At 41.6% G+C, this 15,457-nt stretch overlaps 1 protein-coding gene across 6 annotated transcripts in view; it reads right to left on the bottom strand.

Moving 5' to 3' along the window:
- Positions 1-15,457, bottom strand: part of LOC117911318 — a 63,573-nt gene that overhangs the window by 37,929 nt on the left and 10,187 nt on the right. For 4 of the 6 annotated variants that reach the window (XR_004650859.1, XR_004650858.1, XR_004650857.1 and 1 more), the window contains 3 exons: positions 6,766-6,859; positions 6,558-6,654; positions 4,577-4,701 (listed from right to left, as the gene is read on the bottom strand). Coding sequence is in view for 1 of the 6 variants with exons in the window: in XM_034825639.1 (XP_034681530.1) it covers positions 6,565-6,654; positions 6,766-6,859 (184 nt within the window). In the remaining 5 variants the exon portion in view is untranslated. The remainder of the gene's footprint in view (positions 1-4,576; positions 4,702-6,557; positions 6,655-6,765; positions 6,860-15,457) is intronic. The other 2 variants (XM_034825639.1, XR_004650861.1) reach the window with 2 other exon arrangements.

Raw genomic sequence — 15,457 nt, 5'->3', positions numbered from 1 at the left:
ATGCGTATTTGTCTTCCACCTTTCTTGATGTGAGAATTTGGTCCTTGACATCCTTAGGATCATTCTCAATGAACTCCTTTAATGATATCTTTACTTTGACTTATTCAATTCCTTTTTTTCTTGTAAATTTCATTAGGACATCTAAAGTCCCATAAAATAAAATATATAAATGAAGGCCTTTGTATGGCTTGTGACAAATAAGATGAATATATTTCTCTAAAGCCCCCCTCCCATAAGAAATCTCTTTGAATATTCTCCAGCCTCAACCAAACTTTCTTTGGAATGCTAAACAAGGACATAAAGTATATAGGCAAGCTGGATAATGTACTCTTTATCAAAGTGAGCCTCCCTCTTTTGGAAATATGTTTTCTTTACCACATCGCCAACCCTTTATGAAAACACTCTTCCACCCCATCTCCAACCACCACTAATTTAAAATGGGAACTCAAGGGCAGATCCAAATAAATAGATAGCAACTCTCCCACCTTGCAACCAATCTCACAGGTAATTTCCTCCACATTAACCACCCTTCCTATAAGAATCAACTCACTCTTTTCTAAGTTTATTTTCAACTTAAATATGACTTTAGACCACATGAGTAACCAACTTATATGAACCATTTGATCCTAAGAACCCTCACAAAGAATGATAATATCATCAACAAAGCACAAATGGGACACTTCCACCCCCTTGTCTCCCCTCACCATAAACCCCATCTAGTGGAAGGTCATCTCCTTCCTGACTAGTACATTGCCAAACACATCTTTTCAAGTTTGACTTCATAGCTTTCAACTTCGCAGCTAAGATGAAACTTTGTTCTATATAATCCCATTTTCTCCTTTGTTTCTTACCATTTTGTTTCACCTCATCACAAGTCTTGACCCAAGCTGTTTCTGCTTCTTATGTTCGCTCTTTAGATCAGTTGGTTGATGTCTTTACAAAAGCTCTTTCTAAAACTACCTTGTAGAGTGGAGGTGGAGCATTCACTTGGAGTGGAGGGGAAGGAGGTTCCCTGAAGGCTCGGTTAGACCGCTTTTTGTTTTTAGGAGACTGGGAGGAACTTGTGTCGGGGGCTATGCAAATTCTTCTTCCAAGACTTGTTTCTGACCATTGCCCGATTTTGTTAGATTGAGGTGGGATGAGAACAGGTAAAAGCCCATTTAGATTTGAAAACATGTGGCTAAGGGTGGAAGGTTTTATGGATAATATTAAAGATTGGTGGCAGTTTAACAATTTTAGGGGGAAACCCAGTTTTGTGCTTGTGAAGAAGCTATAGGCTTTGAAATACGACTTGAAGAGGTGGAATAAAGAGACCCTTGGCAATGTGTCAGCTAGGAAGGATGCTGCCTTGGAGAAGTTAAACCATTGGGATAGTTTAAAAAGACTTGGTTCTCTATTTGAGGAAGATAGGATTAGTCAGCGGATAGCCAAAGATGAATTTAGTCATTGTGTCATCCTTGAAGAAATCTCTTGGAGACAGAAGTCAAGAGCTCTTTGGTTGAAGGAGGGAGATAGCAATACCAAGTTCTTTCACTGTATGGCTAATGCAAGGAGAAGGGAAAATTTTATCAGTAGCATGACAGTTAGGGGTGTTCGGCTGGATAATGAGGAGGAGCTTAAAGAAGGGATTGGATCCTACTTTAAATCCTTGTTTGAAGAATCTCTAGTAAGAAGACCTGATGTGAAGTCAGGTCTTTTTAAAACACTTGATTCCTTGGATAATGAGACTTTGGAGGGGCAATTTTCGGAGGAGGAGGTTTCCAAAGCTCTCTCATATTTGGGGGGAGATAAGGCACCAGGGTCAGATGGTTTTATGCTGGCGTTCTTGAAGTTTTGTTGGCCTATAGTTGGGGGGGAAGTGATGCAAGTGTTTGAGGAGCTCCATTCGCAGAACGCTGTTTTTTAAAGCCTTAATGCAACCTTCCTAGTGCTTATCCCGAAGAAAGAGGGGGCTAGTGTCGTGCAGGATTTTAGGCCTATCAGTCTTGTGGGGAGTCTCTATAAAATTATTGCCAAAGTCCTAGTAAATAGGCTGAAAAGAGTGATGGGAAAAGTGGTATCGAACAGTTAGAATGCGTTTGAAGGAGGGAGGCAGATTTTGGATGCAGTTTTGGTAGCTAATGAGGCGATTGACTCAAGGAAACGAAGCACCGGTGCAGGTTTAGTGTGTAAATTGGACATTGAAAAGACTTACGATCACGTGAACTGGAGGTTCCTTCTTTCAGTTTTGGAGAAAATGGGTTTTGGACCCAAGTAACGAAACTGGATTTTATTCTGCATTTCAACTGTGAGAATGGCAGTTTTAGTGAATGGCACTCCCATATAATTCTTCTCAACATTTAGAGGCCTAAGGCAGGGAGACCCACTCTCACCTTATCTGTTTGTGCTAATTATGGAAGCTTTTAGCAGTTTAATATCAAGAGCTGAGGAGAAAGGCTTCATTAGGGGCTTCAAGGTAATGGGGAGACATGGAGAAGGGGTTTCAGTTTCGCATCTGTTGTTTGTAGATGATACTCTTCTTTTTTGTGAGGATAATAGGGACCGGTTGGATTTTTGGAAGTGGGTTGTTATTCGTTTTGAAGTGGTATCAGGCCTAAAAATAAACATACAGAAAAGTGAAATTATTCCAGTTGGGGGCGTGGAGGATGTGGACAGAGCAACTGCGGTTCTTGGGTGTAAAGTAAGGAATCTCCCTACTACTTATCTAGGTTTACCTCTTGGAGCCCCTCATAATTCATGTAGAGCTTGGGATGTTGTAAAGGAAAGATTCAAGAGAAAATTGGCTACGTGGAAAAAACAATATCTTTCTAAGGGAGGTTGTCTTACCCTCATTAAGAGCACTCTCTCAAATCTCCCCATCTATTTTTTGTGGCTTTTTGTAATCCCAAGGAAAGTGAGACTTAGATTGGAGAAAATTCAAAGGGAGTTTTTGTGGGGAGATTTGGAGGAGAAAAGGAAGATCCATTTGGTAAGATGGGCGGTTATTTGCAAAGATAAGAGGCATGGAGGGTTGGGGTTAAGGCATTTGAAGGTTTTCAATCATGCTTTGCTTGGAAAATGACTTTGGAGATTTCCTCTAGAGAGGGAGAGTTTTTGGAGGAAAGTCATTGTTGGTAAATTTGGAAAGGAGGAAGGGGGTTAGACCACTAGAGAGGTGAGGGAGTCTTATGGGACGGGCCTTTGGAAAGACATTAGAAAGGGTTGGGAGGACTTCTTTCTTAGAACTAGTAATCATATTGGAAATGGTAGACGTGCAAGATTTTGGTGGGACATTTGGGTTGGAGATTCTAAGTTAAAGGATCTTTTCCCTTTGCTGTTCAGAATTGCAACCTATAATTCTTTTGTAGTGGCTGATTTTTGGGGGAGACAAGGAGGTGGTGGTGGGGGTTGGGAGGTGCACTTTAGAAGATCCTTCCAAGATTGGGAATTAGAGGAGGTGACTCGTTTTTTGGATCATATTTCTACAGTAAAGGTTCAAGAAGGGGAGGATTCTTTAGTTTGGAAGATTGAGAGGAGGGGAAAGTTTAATGTTAAATCTTATTATAGGTCTTTAAAAGATGAGAATAACCCCTTATTTCCAACCAAAGAGGTTTGGGGTTCGTATGCCCCTTTTAGAACTCATTTTTTTTTTGCTTAGGAAGTAGTTTGGGATAAAATTTCTACTGTAGATATGTTAATGAGGAAGGGTTGGTCTATGGTTAATAGGTGCAGTCTTTGTAAAGAGAATGAGGAATCGGCGGACCACATCCTAATTCATTGTGGTAAGACAAGGGAGCTTTGAACTTTGTTGCTTTCTTCTTTTGGGGTGGTGTGGATGTTCCCGGCTTCAGTGAGAAATCTGCTTGTAGAATGGAAAATTAAGGGCCTAGGGAAGAAAAGTAGAGCAGTTTGGAGATTGGCGCCTATTTGTCTTTTTTGGTGCATTTGGGGAGAACGAAACCGAAGAACGTTCCAAGAGGAAGAGATGTCAGATACTTGCTTGAGGAACCTCTTTTTTCGGTCTCTTCTTAAGTGGTCTCAACAATTTCTGGACTTGGACTATCTCTCTTTTCTGAATTTTTTGGGTGATTGGCTTGTTGGTTAGCTTTTTCCTCTCTAGGTTTTTTCTTTTTTTTGTTGCTTTATTTTTGGCTTTCTTTGTATACTATCTGTGTACGTAAGGAGCACCCCCTATTTTGGCGTGTTTTATTTTATTTTTCTCTTTGTCTATCAAAAAAAAAAAAAAACTACCTTGCAGAGTGCTTTGCCTGTATTAAGATATAGATGACATTTTTATCTATCTTTGTTATATCCTTTGGTGTTTATCATTTTTATCTTAATGATCCTGTCAATAAATTTATCTGATGGATAGTAAAGTTATCTGTTATGCAGGAAGTTTTTTTTATGTAATTTCAACTCCCAAAATTTTCTATAAATTAGGAATCACCAGCCAACTAAGTTATGTTGACTGGTATCTTAATATCCTTGGTTAACAAAAATTTTAAACCAAGAATGCAGTAGTCTCCAGACATTATCAGACAGTCCTTTTTCCTTTGAACTTACTTCGATATTTGAATAGCAATTATCAATTCTATACCTGTCTGGTAACACCATTAGAGCACTGGTTCCAAGAGAACTTGTAGGCCTTTCCCATGCAATGTGTAGTTGATAAGACACCACAACACCAAGATTCAAGCCATATCAGCCAATATCCTCTGAAACCTATAATTGAAGCAACATAAGGAAATATGAAGGCATATAAAGAAATATAACTACTCATCCCAAATTTTGAAGAATATTTGAATGAAAAACCGTATTTGGTCATTCATGGATAAAATTTTAAAGCATGCACCCAGAATAATAACCCAATTCCGATATTGCCATTCATCATAAGCCAATATCTGCATCAAACTCTTACTGACTAAAGTTCAAAGTTCCTTTCTTTGAACTTTAAGAATTCTAAATAAAAACAACATTAAGAATTCTAAATACTTTACTACAGAACTAAAATTAGGCCCCCTACTATGTCAAGTCAACCATATGACATTGAGTGCCTACTAAGCTTGTATGGCTCAATATGCACCTCACTGACCAGGTTTTCAAATCTCAAGATGCCTGATTAAGTCTAACCCCAACAGCCTATGAGCAATTCACATTCCCATGCAAACAATCAGTTCAAAACCAGTAATCAAGGATCATTCCTCTGACAATTTATTCATATAGTTAGGAAAAAAACTACTGTAAGGTTGCACTGTTGAGGAAACGTTATTAACCTTGTCTGCTGGGTAATTAAAACAGTTTATCAGCCTTTTTAACACTTAAATTCCCTTACAAGCTATCTGAAAGTGAAATCCAACCCCCTCTCCCCTCATCACCCTTTCCTAACAGGGGTTCAGGCTCTAAATGACCTGATTATAACCAAAATAGGGGCTGGAGTCGCTTCAATCCTTGGATAGACATCTTAAATTGGCACTACCTAGCTGTCAAGACATTTTTCTGCAGAAAACTATGACAAGGAGCGGGTGGGAGGACAAGAATGGAGAGGTCCATAGCGTGGATGATGCACCACCAACTATTAACCTAAATGCTTGCTTGTTATGTAATGTATCTTTTATTAAGTAAAACTTAAAAAATACATTATGTAACAAGCTTGCTTTAACTATAGTTATTTCCCCTGCTATATAATGTTTTTATAATTGTAAATATATTTGACTGATATTGCTTTATTGTATGTAGTGTATTTCTATTATTTAAAATATATTTGGCTTCTATATTAAAACATATATTTGACTCATAATTAACTTGATGCATACATAAATACATACAAACATATATACTTATGTGGTTGTATACATGCTGTACACATAGGTATATGCATACATATACATGCATACGCATATACATACGTATATCAGAATCTATTAGATAAAAGAGACACAGATAACAAAGGACAAAGTTCCTCCAAAAGAGGAAAACATACACAAGTATATTATAAAAAGAAAACCTTTGGCTCCCCAGCCTTAATGAAAAATCCCTAAACTTCAGGGGGGCATGTGATCATCACATATGATGCACCAAAAAAAACCTCAAAGAAGAATTTTACAGACACAGTGATATTTGCAAAGCAAAATGGAGCACAATGTTCCAAATTTTCCAATTTATTTCTTACCAGAGACACTACAAGAAGATACGTCACCCTTTCTACAACTATCACTAGAGTGCCATCCTATTGACTAGGACTAATCAGCCTGGCTCAATTTTATCCAACAACCTCCCTAAACAAGATGTCTCAAGGATACAGTTGGACCACAAGGCCATCAATAATGTCAGTGATCAAGAAAGAAACATATAAGCACCGTATTTTTGCACATAAAGAATATTTGAGATGGGAAAGTGGGCAAGTACAGGATCCAACGATAAATTTGACTGCGTGAAAGAGATACTAATAATAGCCTAAATATGCAATCTTATCAAGAGTAATACTTGAGAAAGATAATTTGCTAATATAGAATGAAGTCCAACTACTGATTATTGGGGAAAGCCTGATGTTTCATCTTATAGAAGATGGTGTTTCATACCTCAACATCAAGATGAATTCACTGAAAGCCATTGGTTATACTCATCCATCCTTATTATAAAGGAGCTAGAACTTGGGGAACCACCTCCACCATATGCCTTCACATTTATGTGCAAAGAAAACTTGCTTACAATCAATCCCAGATATCCAACATTAAACAAAAAATAAATAAATAAGAAGAACCATGATTGCTTCATATTGATGCACACCTTCGCAACTTCAGACGTATCAGTAGCACTATCAGTGCTCCTCAAGCACATTTTTAGATTATTCCGTTGCATGTAAGTAACAGCTCCTATAGGCCTGACATCAGCAATGAAGATACTCTAAGATGATGAAGCATTTTACTCCACCTAGCAATGACTTTAAAATGTAGACATCTCCATGAAAAGATCCTTAGTTTGGAATGTGGCTTCCATAGTAAATGTAAAGCTCTGTCTAGCAATGGGCTATGTGGTGAAGCAATCATAAGTCTAAGCAAAGGGTGGTGAAGCAATCATAAGTCTGAGCAAAGGGTGCTGGTCAAACAGCAGAAAAGGCAAGCATAGGAGCTATTTAATAGTAGAGATGTCAAAGGCCAATTAGACATTTAACTGATTGAACCAACCTTTAAAAAGAGTTGACATACAAAAATTAATGAACTATTGATGTACATGTGAATTTGTTGAGATTATAATGTTGAAGTGTATGTATTCCACATCCAATGCTTTTACCATATGACTGAAAAGTAGGAAGGAAACAAAGTTTACTTCTAGTAATTGAATTAAGTTCATGCTAAAATGAGAAAAAGGAAAATGTGAGAAAAATTATTTCATTCCCTGCTCAAGCCCCTGTCAAAGCAGGGGCCTTTTTCCTTTTTTTTCCCGCTTTTGAAATATTGAAGAGCCTGAGCCTAAGGGCTGAACCCTACTGGAGAAGAAGACATAAAGAGCCACCTGAGATGGACTGAAAAATAACTAGATGGAACACAAAAAGAATATGCATGCAGAAAACAGTATCACCATCGGCACCTGACCCACAGCACTTAATTCAGGAAATCCATGAAAGACACCCTTCCTTCCCCAAGGGTGTCTGAAGAGCAGAAATACCAAGCTTTAAGGAACACATCACTGAGTTTCAGCACAGGGAGCTCTGCATAAAAAAGGTTCACATGTTCTTTCTTCCAAATACACCAAGAACACAAAGTGGAGCAGATATCCAAAGGCTCCCTCTTTATATGTCTGTGTACACACACACAGACATAATAACATTACTTCTTTTCTTTCCCACAGAAATTCCTCTCCAAAACCATAGAGAGCTCTTTATTCGATCAAGGCAGAACACAAGAAACACAAGACAAGGAAAAAACTAGAGACTGAAGAGGCTGGTCTACCATACAATGTAGAAGGATATAGTTCACGAAATCCTCATCCTCATCCTTTTGCATAAGCAACACCAATTAACAAAAGTACAGCCCCTATGCCCCGACACAAATGCCACTTAGTCAAATGGGAGAGCCTGCTAACCTCAACTCCACCCCACATATAACCCTTTCAACCTACAGGTATGTCTAAGTTATAGGCATGTAACACTTTCATTAACCTTCCAAATCAATTAATTTTGTCAAATTCAAACAGAAAGTACCTAACAGGTTCTCAGATCAACCTTTTTTTCTTTAATATATTTTCATTTACTTTCAATTAAAAAAAGAAAAAAAGAAAAAAAGAAAACAGGTTCTTAGATCAACATCCTATGTCATGCACTCCATTCATATCAAATTTCGAACATATGGTACACTTGCTCAAGCTATTCAAATGTTAGGTGACTAAAGAATCGAGTTGTTCATTTTGTATCTAATTTTTTTTTTTTTTTTTTTTGGATAGGTAATCAAAATCATTTTAGAAAAAGTAACGCCAAAAAAAGCGTTCCAAAGCACATGGGACATATACAAAGAAACACCTCAAAGCAACACAAAAACAAAGAGGGACACCCCTTAGCCTGAACCCAACCACTCCACAAAGTCGACAAAGGAAAGAGGACTAAGAACTATTTACAACTTATACTGTGATAGTAGATAGAGCCATGAGGGAAGAAGAAGGAAAACGGTGGTTTGCAGTGAAGTCCAAGTCCTTTGATATCTCTATTGAGGGGCTTGGTGGGAGACTGAGAGGGGTCATAGTGGAGCGTGGAAGGGGTTACTCCAAATGGGTCAGATTTGGGGAGCTCAATCTAAGCTGCCTTCTGGTAGGAGTGGAAGCTTGTTGCAGAGATGTTGAGTTGCCGAGGTGGAGTAAAGGGTGGAAGGAGAAAGGAAGGTTTTTTAGGCTGGAATGTCGGGAGAATTGGGCTGGAAGGTTCTTATTCTGCAAGGTGGTCACGGCAGAAACAAAGAGTTTCTCTCTGGTTTTCCCGGAAGAGAAGGAAAACACAGGGGTTGGTTCATATTGGCTGAGAAATTAAGGTCGCTCGGGATTGTTCCTTTTTCTAAGGAAAAGGTGGATCCATAGGCTAAGTTTGGGGGCAGTCGAAAGGCTGAAAATGGGAAGAATAGAAGTGGGAGAATGTCGTATGCGAGTGTAGTAAAAAAGAATGAATGTTTGGCGGAGGAGACTATTTGGCTGCAGATTAGAGAAGGAGTTGTGCAAGGCAGAGAAGAAAAGCTTAGGAGGTGTTTGGTTGGGAAGTTTGGGGAGGGATCTTTCTTAGTTTCAAAGGTTCAGGCGTTGGAAATGTGGGCTAGGAGTACTTGGCAACTGAGGTTTGGCTTGCAGGTGCATATTTTTGGGGGGTCTTTAATCTTGTTTGAGTTTGAGGATGTTTTGGAGGCAGAAAGGGTATTGGTGAGAGGACCTAGGAGGTTCAGGGAGAGACTTCTCAGTTTGGAAAGATGGCAACACGAGACGGGGTGTTTGGTAAAGGAGGAGGCTTACAAGGAGACGTGGGTGAGAGTGTTAGGTCTCCCCTTGCATTTGTGGAGCCATGAAGTCTTCATGAAAATCGGGGACTGTTGCGGGGCCTTCGTAGCAGTGGATGAAGGTTGGTGAATTTGGTTCAAATGCAATGGGCTAGGATCCTAGTGAGGTTGAATGGGAGAAGTCTACCCGTTTCCTTGCAGCTAGTGGTCGGGTCTATGTACTACTCCATCCAGTTGTGGTGGGAAGTCCTCCCGAAATTTTCCAAGGTTGTCCCGAGAAGTTGCAGTGAAGGGTCGCTAGAGTCGAAGGTTAAAAGTGACAACGGTGGTGGTCCACGCGCGAGCATGGGAGCGGAGAAAGACCTTTTCCAGGTGCAGATTGGTAGGGAAGACATGTCAAGCTCTAGAAGGAAGAGTGGTTGTTTAGGTGAAGGATTGGACTGCTGTTTTCAAAAAACAATAGCAGGCGGGGATGTTTTTGGAGGTTGTGGCAGGAGGGCCTATTCGGAGATTGCAGGGGACTCAAAGGGGTCAAGTGGGCCGGTGGGGGAAAGCCCAGTTGAATGGCAAAAAGACAAGAGGGGAATTGGGCCCACGGTTGAAGTTAGGGGAGGTGTGGGTTGGGCCCATTTGAGTGGCCCTTCTCTCTTAAGGGTGGGGGGTAGAATGGGGGTGGATGGTCCGTTAGGGCTCCTCGCAGGGGACGATCGCGCAACAGCGACTGTCCCGTTGGAGTGGTTCAAGCCGTCATCGGCTTGGATCTCAGGCACCAATGAAGCTCTCCAGGTTGAAGCGACAAGGTATTCCTCTTTTCCCTCTCCTTTGGTGTCTCGGGGGGTGTGGGGCTTCTCTTCTTCTTCTATTTCTTGTCGGAAAAGAGCAACGAATGGGTTTCGAAGAAGCGGCTATGGATCGGCGATGGAGATGGTTGGAGTGGGTGGGGACATTAGCCCCCTGAACATGGTTTTGGCTGACATAAGTGTTAAGGCGGCCTCTTCCGGGGAGGAAATGGCGCTAGTTTTGGTCGGCGAGACGAGCCTCGATGAAAAGCAACCCTTTGAGACAGCCTGTGGGTGGAGCGGAGTCAGATGGGGAATCGAAGTCCTCTTGCCTTGCTCAGTTTAGTGATTTTCTAGGCATGCCAACCACGAGTTGTGAAGAGGAAATTTTAACCATGCTCAAGAAATGGATCATGAGGAAAGACCAGAAGAACCGAAGGTCTAGGGCTAAAAGGGTCAAGGTTGAATCCTCAAAGTCTGTAAAGGAACTTAAAAGGTTGGAGTGTTTCATTAATTTTAAAAGTTCAGGGCATGGAAGAGCTTTATTTCGAGAGAGTGGGGGCTTAGTCTCTGAGGGTAAATGAAGTTAAGAATTCTCTCCTGGAACGTGAGAGGAGCAAATGATAGAGATGGAAGAAGACTCATAAAATCTCTAATCAAGACTCAGAAAGCAGATTTGGTTTGTTTGCAAGAGACCAAAATCCAAAGTATGTCGTGTAGTTTGGTTTGGTCTTTGGGGGTGGGCAGATTCTTAGAGTGGGGCGCTCTTGATTCTCGGGGTATGGCAGGGGGGTGTTAGTTTTTTGGGATACTAGAGTTTTAGAGCTGATTGAAATGGAAATTGGGAATTTTTCAGTTTCCTGTCGATTTAAAAATGTAGAGGATGGCTTCTGTTGGGTCTTTACAGGGGTGTATGGCCCTACTGTTGGGAGGTTTATGGAAGATTTCTGGGAGGAGTTGGGGACAATCAGGGGATTGTGGTAGGACCCGTGGTGCTTAGGGGGTGATTTTAATGTTATTAGATTTTCAGGAGAAAGGAACAGTATTTCAAGTCTGTCGTCAGCAATGAGAAGATTTTTAGAGATCATTGAGGATTTGGAATTAAAGGATCTCCCTTTGCAGGGGGGTCGTTCACGTGGAGGGGTGGGTTGAACAACCAGATTCAGTCAAGGTTGGACAGATTTATAGTTTCAGAAGATTGGGAGTGTTATTTCAGTGGGGCAGTTCAAAGTCTTTTACCCAGAATTGTTTCAGACCACTAACCCAATTTTGTTGGACTGTGGAGGAACGAGGAAGGGGCCTTCCCCCTTCAGGTTTGAGAATATATGGCCGAAGGAAGAAGGTTTTAAGGATTTGCTTAGGAATTGGTGGGTGGGCTTCCAATTCAGAGGTTCCTTCAGTTTCACCCTGTCTGAAAAGCTGAAAGCGCTTAAGGCCTGCTTAAAGATTTGGAATAGAGAAGTGTTTGGTAATGTGAATGTTAGAAAAGAATCAGCTTTAAAGCAGATGATGTTTTGGGATTCAATAGAAGGGGATAGGGTGTTGACTGCTGAAGAGCAAACTCTCAGAAAGCAGGCTTTAGAGGAGTATGAGAAGTGGGTGATAATGGAAGAGATATCATGGAGGCAAAAGTCTAGAGAGTTATGGCTGAGGGAAGGTGACAAAAACACTGACTATTTTCATAAAATGGCCAATGCTCATAAAAGGGTCAACTCCATGGTGAAGATCAAGATAAATGGGGCGTGGGTATCAAAGGAACGTGACATCAAGGAGGGTGTAGTTTAGGCTTTCCACTCTCTGTTGTCGGAAACAGATGAGTGGAGGCCCAGATGCAATGGGCTGCAGGTTGGGGTTCTGAAAAGGGAAGCTGCAGCTTTGTTAGAGGCTCATTTTTCTAAGGAAGAGGTGTTTGGTGCTCTCTCCGATCTCAATGGGGATAAAGCTCCTGGGCCCGATGGTTTCACAATGGCGTTTTGGCAATTCAGTTGGAGCTTTCTGAAGGAGGAAGTTATGGGGTTCTTCAAGGACTTTCATGATCAGGGCAAGTTCGTCAAGAGCATTAATGCCTCTTTTATGGTTTTAATTCCTAAGAAAGGAGGAGCTGAAGACCTCAAGGATTTTAGGCCTATAAGCTTGGTGGGAAGTCTTTATAAGTTGTTAACAAAGGTGTTAGCTAATAGGCTTAAAAAGGTGATGGGTAAGTTAGTGTCCAAGTCCCAAAATGCATTTGTGGAGGGAAGACAAATCCTGGATGCCTCGTTGATTGCAAATGAGGTGATACATTCGATGCAGAAAAGTGGGGGAGGTGGCATCCTGTGCAAGCTGGATATTGAGAAGGCATATGATCATGTGAATTGGAGGTTTCTTCTTTGGTTGATGGAAATGATGGGTTTTGGAGCCAAGTGGATCAGCTGGATTCAGTGGTATATTAGGACTGTCAGTTTCTCTGTCCTTATTAATGGAACTTCCTCAGGATTCTTCCAAAGTTCTAGGGGTTTGAGATAGGGGGATCATCCCCCTATCTGTTCGTAATTGTCATGGAGGCCAATAGTTGCTTGTTGAAGAGAGCAAAGGAGGGGGGGTTTTTGCCGGGATGGCAGCTCAATGGTAGAGGAGGTGTGGGAGTGGAGATCACTCATTTGTTGTTCGCGGATGACACTTTAGTTTTTTGTGAGCCTTCCATTGATCAGGTGTCCTACTTGAGTTGGCTTCTTATGTGGTTCGAAGCCATGTCAGGGTTGAAGGTGAACTTGGACAAAAGCGAGATCATCGCGGTGGGAAGAGTGGAGAATGTAGAGGAGGTGGCCTTTGAGTTTGGTTGCAAGGTTAGCAAGCTCCCTTCTTCTTATTTGGGTCTTCCTTTGGGGGCTCGTTTCAAGGAGGTGGCAACTTGGGACGGAGTTGAGGAAAGGTTGAGGAAGAGGCTTTCTCTTTGGAAAAGGCAGTATATCTCCAAGGGGGGCAGAATGACCTTGATCCGGAGTACTCTGTCCAACATGCCTATCTATTGTATGTCCCTATTTCAGATGCCAAGGAGCGTGAGTTCGAGATTGGAGTGGATCCAAAGGGACTTTCTTTGGGGTGGTGGGGACCTGGAAAGGAAGCCTCATTTAGTGGAATGGTCTATTATTTGCTCAGATAAACAAAAGGGTGGTTTGGGTGTGAGGAACTTGGCGTTGCTAAATAAGGCTCTCCTATGTGAGTGGAGTTCGCGTTTTGCGGTGGAAAGGGAAGCTTTATGGAGGCAAGTTATAAGTACAAAGTATGGAGAAGAAGAGGGTGGTTGGAGGTCTTGTGTTGTGAGAGGAAGTTATGGGGTTGGTTTGTGGAAAGCGATTAGGAGAGGTTGGGATGTGTTAGGAGTCAATTTGGTTTATTCTGTGGGAAATGGTAGGAGGGTTAGATTTTGGAAGGACAAGTGGTGTGGAGATGATCTGTTGTGTACTTCTTTTCCTTCCTTATTTGCTATATCCTTGGATAAGGAGGCTTGGGTGGCGGATGTGTGGAGCCATTCTGGAGGGGGAGTGTGGGCTCCTAGGTTCTCTAGGCGGATTAATGATTGGGAAGTGAACAAGGTGGAGCACCTTCTTTTAAGGTTGCAAGGGAGGAGGGCTTATAGTGATGTGGAAGATCAAGTAAATTGGACTAAGGCAAAGGACGGAAGATTTTCAGTTAAGTCTCTTTATAAGGCGTTGGAACCGGAAAGACGTGAAGAATTTCCTACAAGTGTTATTTGGAACTCTTTGGTGCCTCCAAGGGTGAGTTTTTTTGTTTGGGAGGTTACGTGGAAGAAGGCCTTAACCTTGGATCATATTCAGAAAAGAGGGTTCTCTTTGGCTAATAGATGTTATTTGTGTCTAACAGAGGAAGAGTCTATTGATAACATTCTCCTGCATTGTGGGTTGGCCAGAAGTTTATGGGGCTTACTTTTTTCCCTCTTTGGCGTTTCGTGGGTGCTCCCCTCTTCAATTAAAGAGGCGTTATTGGGGTGGTTAGGGCCTTGTGTGGGAAAGGAAAGGAAGAAAGTGTGGCTTTCAGCTCCCTTGTGTCTTTTTTGGATTGTTTGGAAGGAAAGAAACAGTAGGACGTTTGAAAATGAAGAGCAATCAATTCATGGGTGTAAATCGGCTTTACTTTGTAATCTGTGGGCGTGGACCAGGGGGTTTTTTGTTTCTGGTCCCCCCTCCGTTGTAGATTTTGTTGATTGGTTAGGTCATGGTTAAAGGTTTTTTCCTCTTCTTTTGTATACCTCCTGTATACGCTGGGGTGCTTTCTTGAAGTGCCTCTTTTTTCTTAATATATTTCTCTTTATTCATAAAAAAAAACTATTTACAACTTACACCAAGCCCAAAGATTACAAACAAAGGAGAATTTCAACCCTTGAATCAACCGCCCCTCATTGTCAAATGCCCTACTACTATTTCTTTCCTTCTAAACAGTCCAAATAATGCTAAAGGAGCAGTCTGCCATGCCTTTTTCCTTTTCTTACCCACAAAAAATCCATGTCATCCTAACAAAGCCTCTCTAACCGAGGAGGGGAGTACCCACGACACACCAAAAAGAGAGAACAAAAAATGGCCTAAAACTCTTGTTCTAACACAATGAAAGAGAATGTGATCAACGGATTCTTCCTCCTTGAGGCAAAGGAAGCATTTATTCGCCAAAGGCCACCATCTCCTCTGAATGTGATCCAGAGTTAGAACCTTCCTCCAAGTAGCCTCCCAAGCAAAAAGACCACCCTCGGTGGTACCCACAAATTTCAAATCACACTTGTTGGGGAAACGCTCTATCTTCTTGGCTCCAAAACCTCGTACAAGGTCTTGACAAAGAAAGCCCCATCCCGAGACTCAATCCATAAAATTTCATCCTTATCCCCAGACACCCTCCTCCCATGTAGTCTCAGAAGGAAGCGCTCCATGCTTTCCATCTCCTAATTGTTGATTCGCCTAGAAAAGTGAGGAGCCCAACACTATCCCTTAGAAGAAGGATTCCAAAACTCCTCCACCCATGCCTCCTTAGAGGAAGATACAACAAATAAGGAGGGAAAAGGGATGCGCAAAGGCTCGTCTCCGCACCACTTGTCCTTCCAAAACCTCACCCTCCTACCATTCCCAACCAAAAAGGCAACTCTATAGCTTAACATGTCCCCCTCCTCCCTAATGGCTTTCCATAACCCAACCCCATACGCTTCCCTCACCTCCCAGGTGCACCATCCCCCTTCCTCCGCAT

This window comes from Vitis riparia, chromosome 3 (assembly GCF_004353265.1).
Source record: "Vitis riparia cultivar Riparia Gloire de Montpellier isolate 1030 chromosome 3, EGFV_Vit.rip_1.0, whole genome shotgun sequence".
Classification (NCBI taxonomy): domain Eukaryota; kingdom Viridiplantae; phylum Streptophyta; class Magnoliopsida; order Vitales; family Vitaceae; genus Vitis; species Vitis riparia.
Note: the sequence above shows the minus strand (reverse complement) of the source record. Positions and strands in the feature narration are given on the sequence as shown.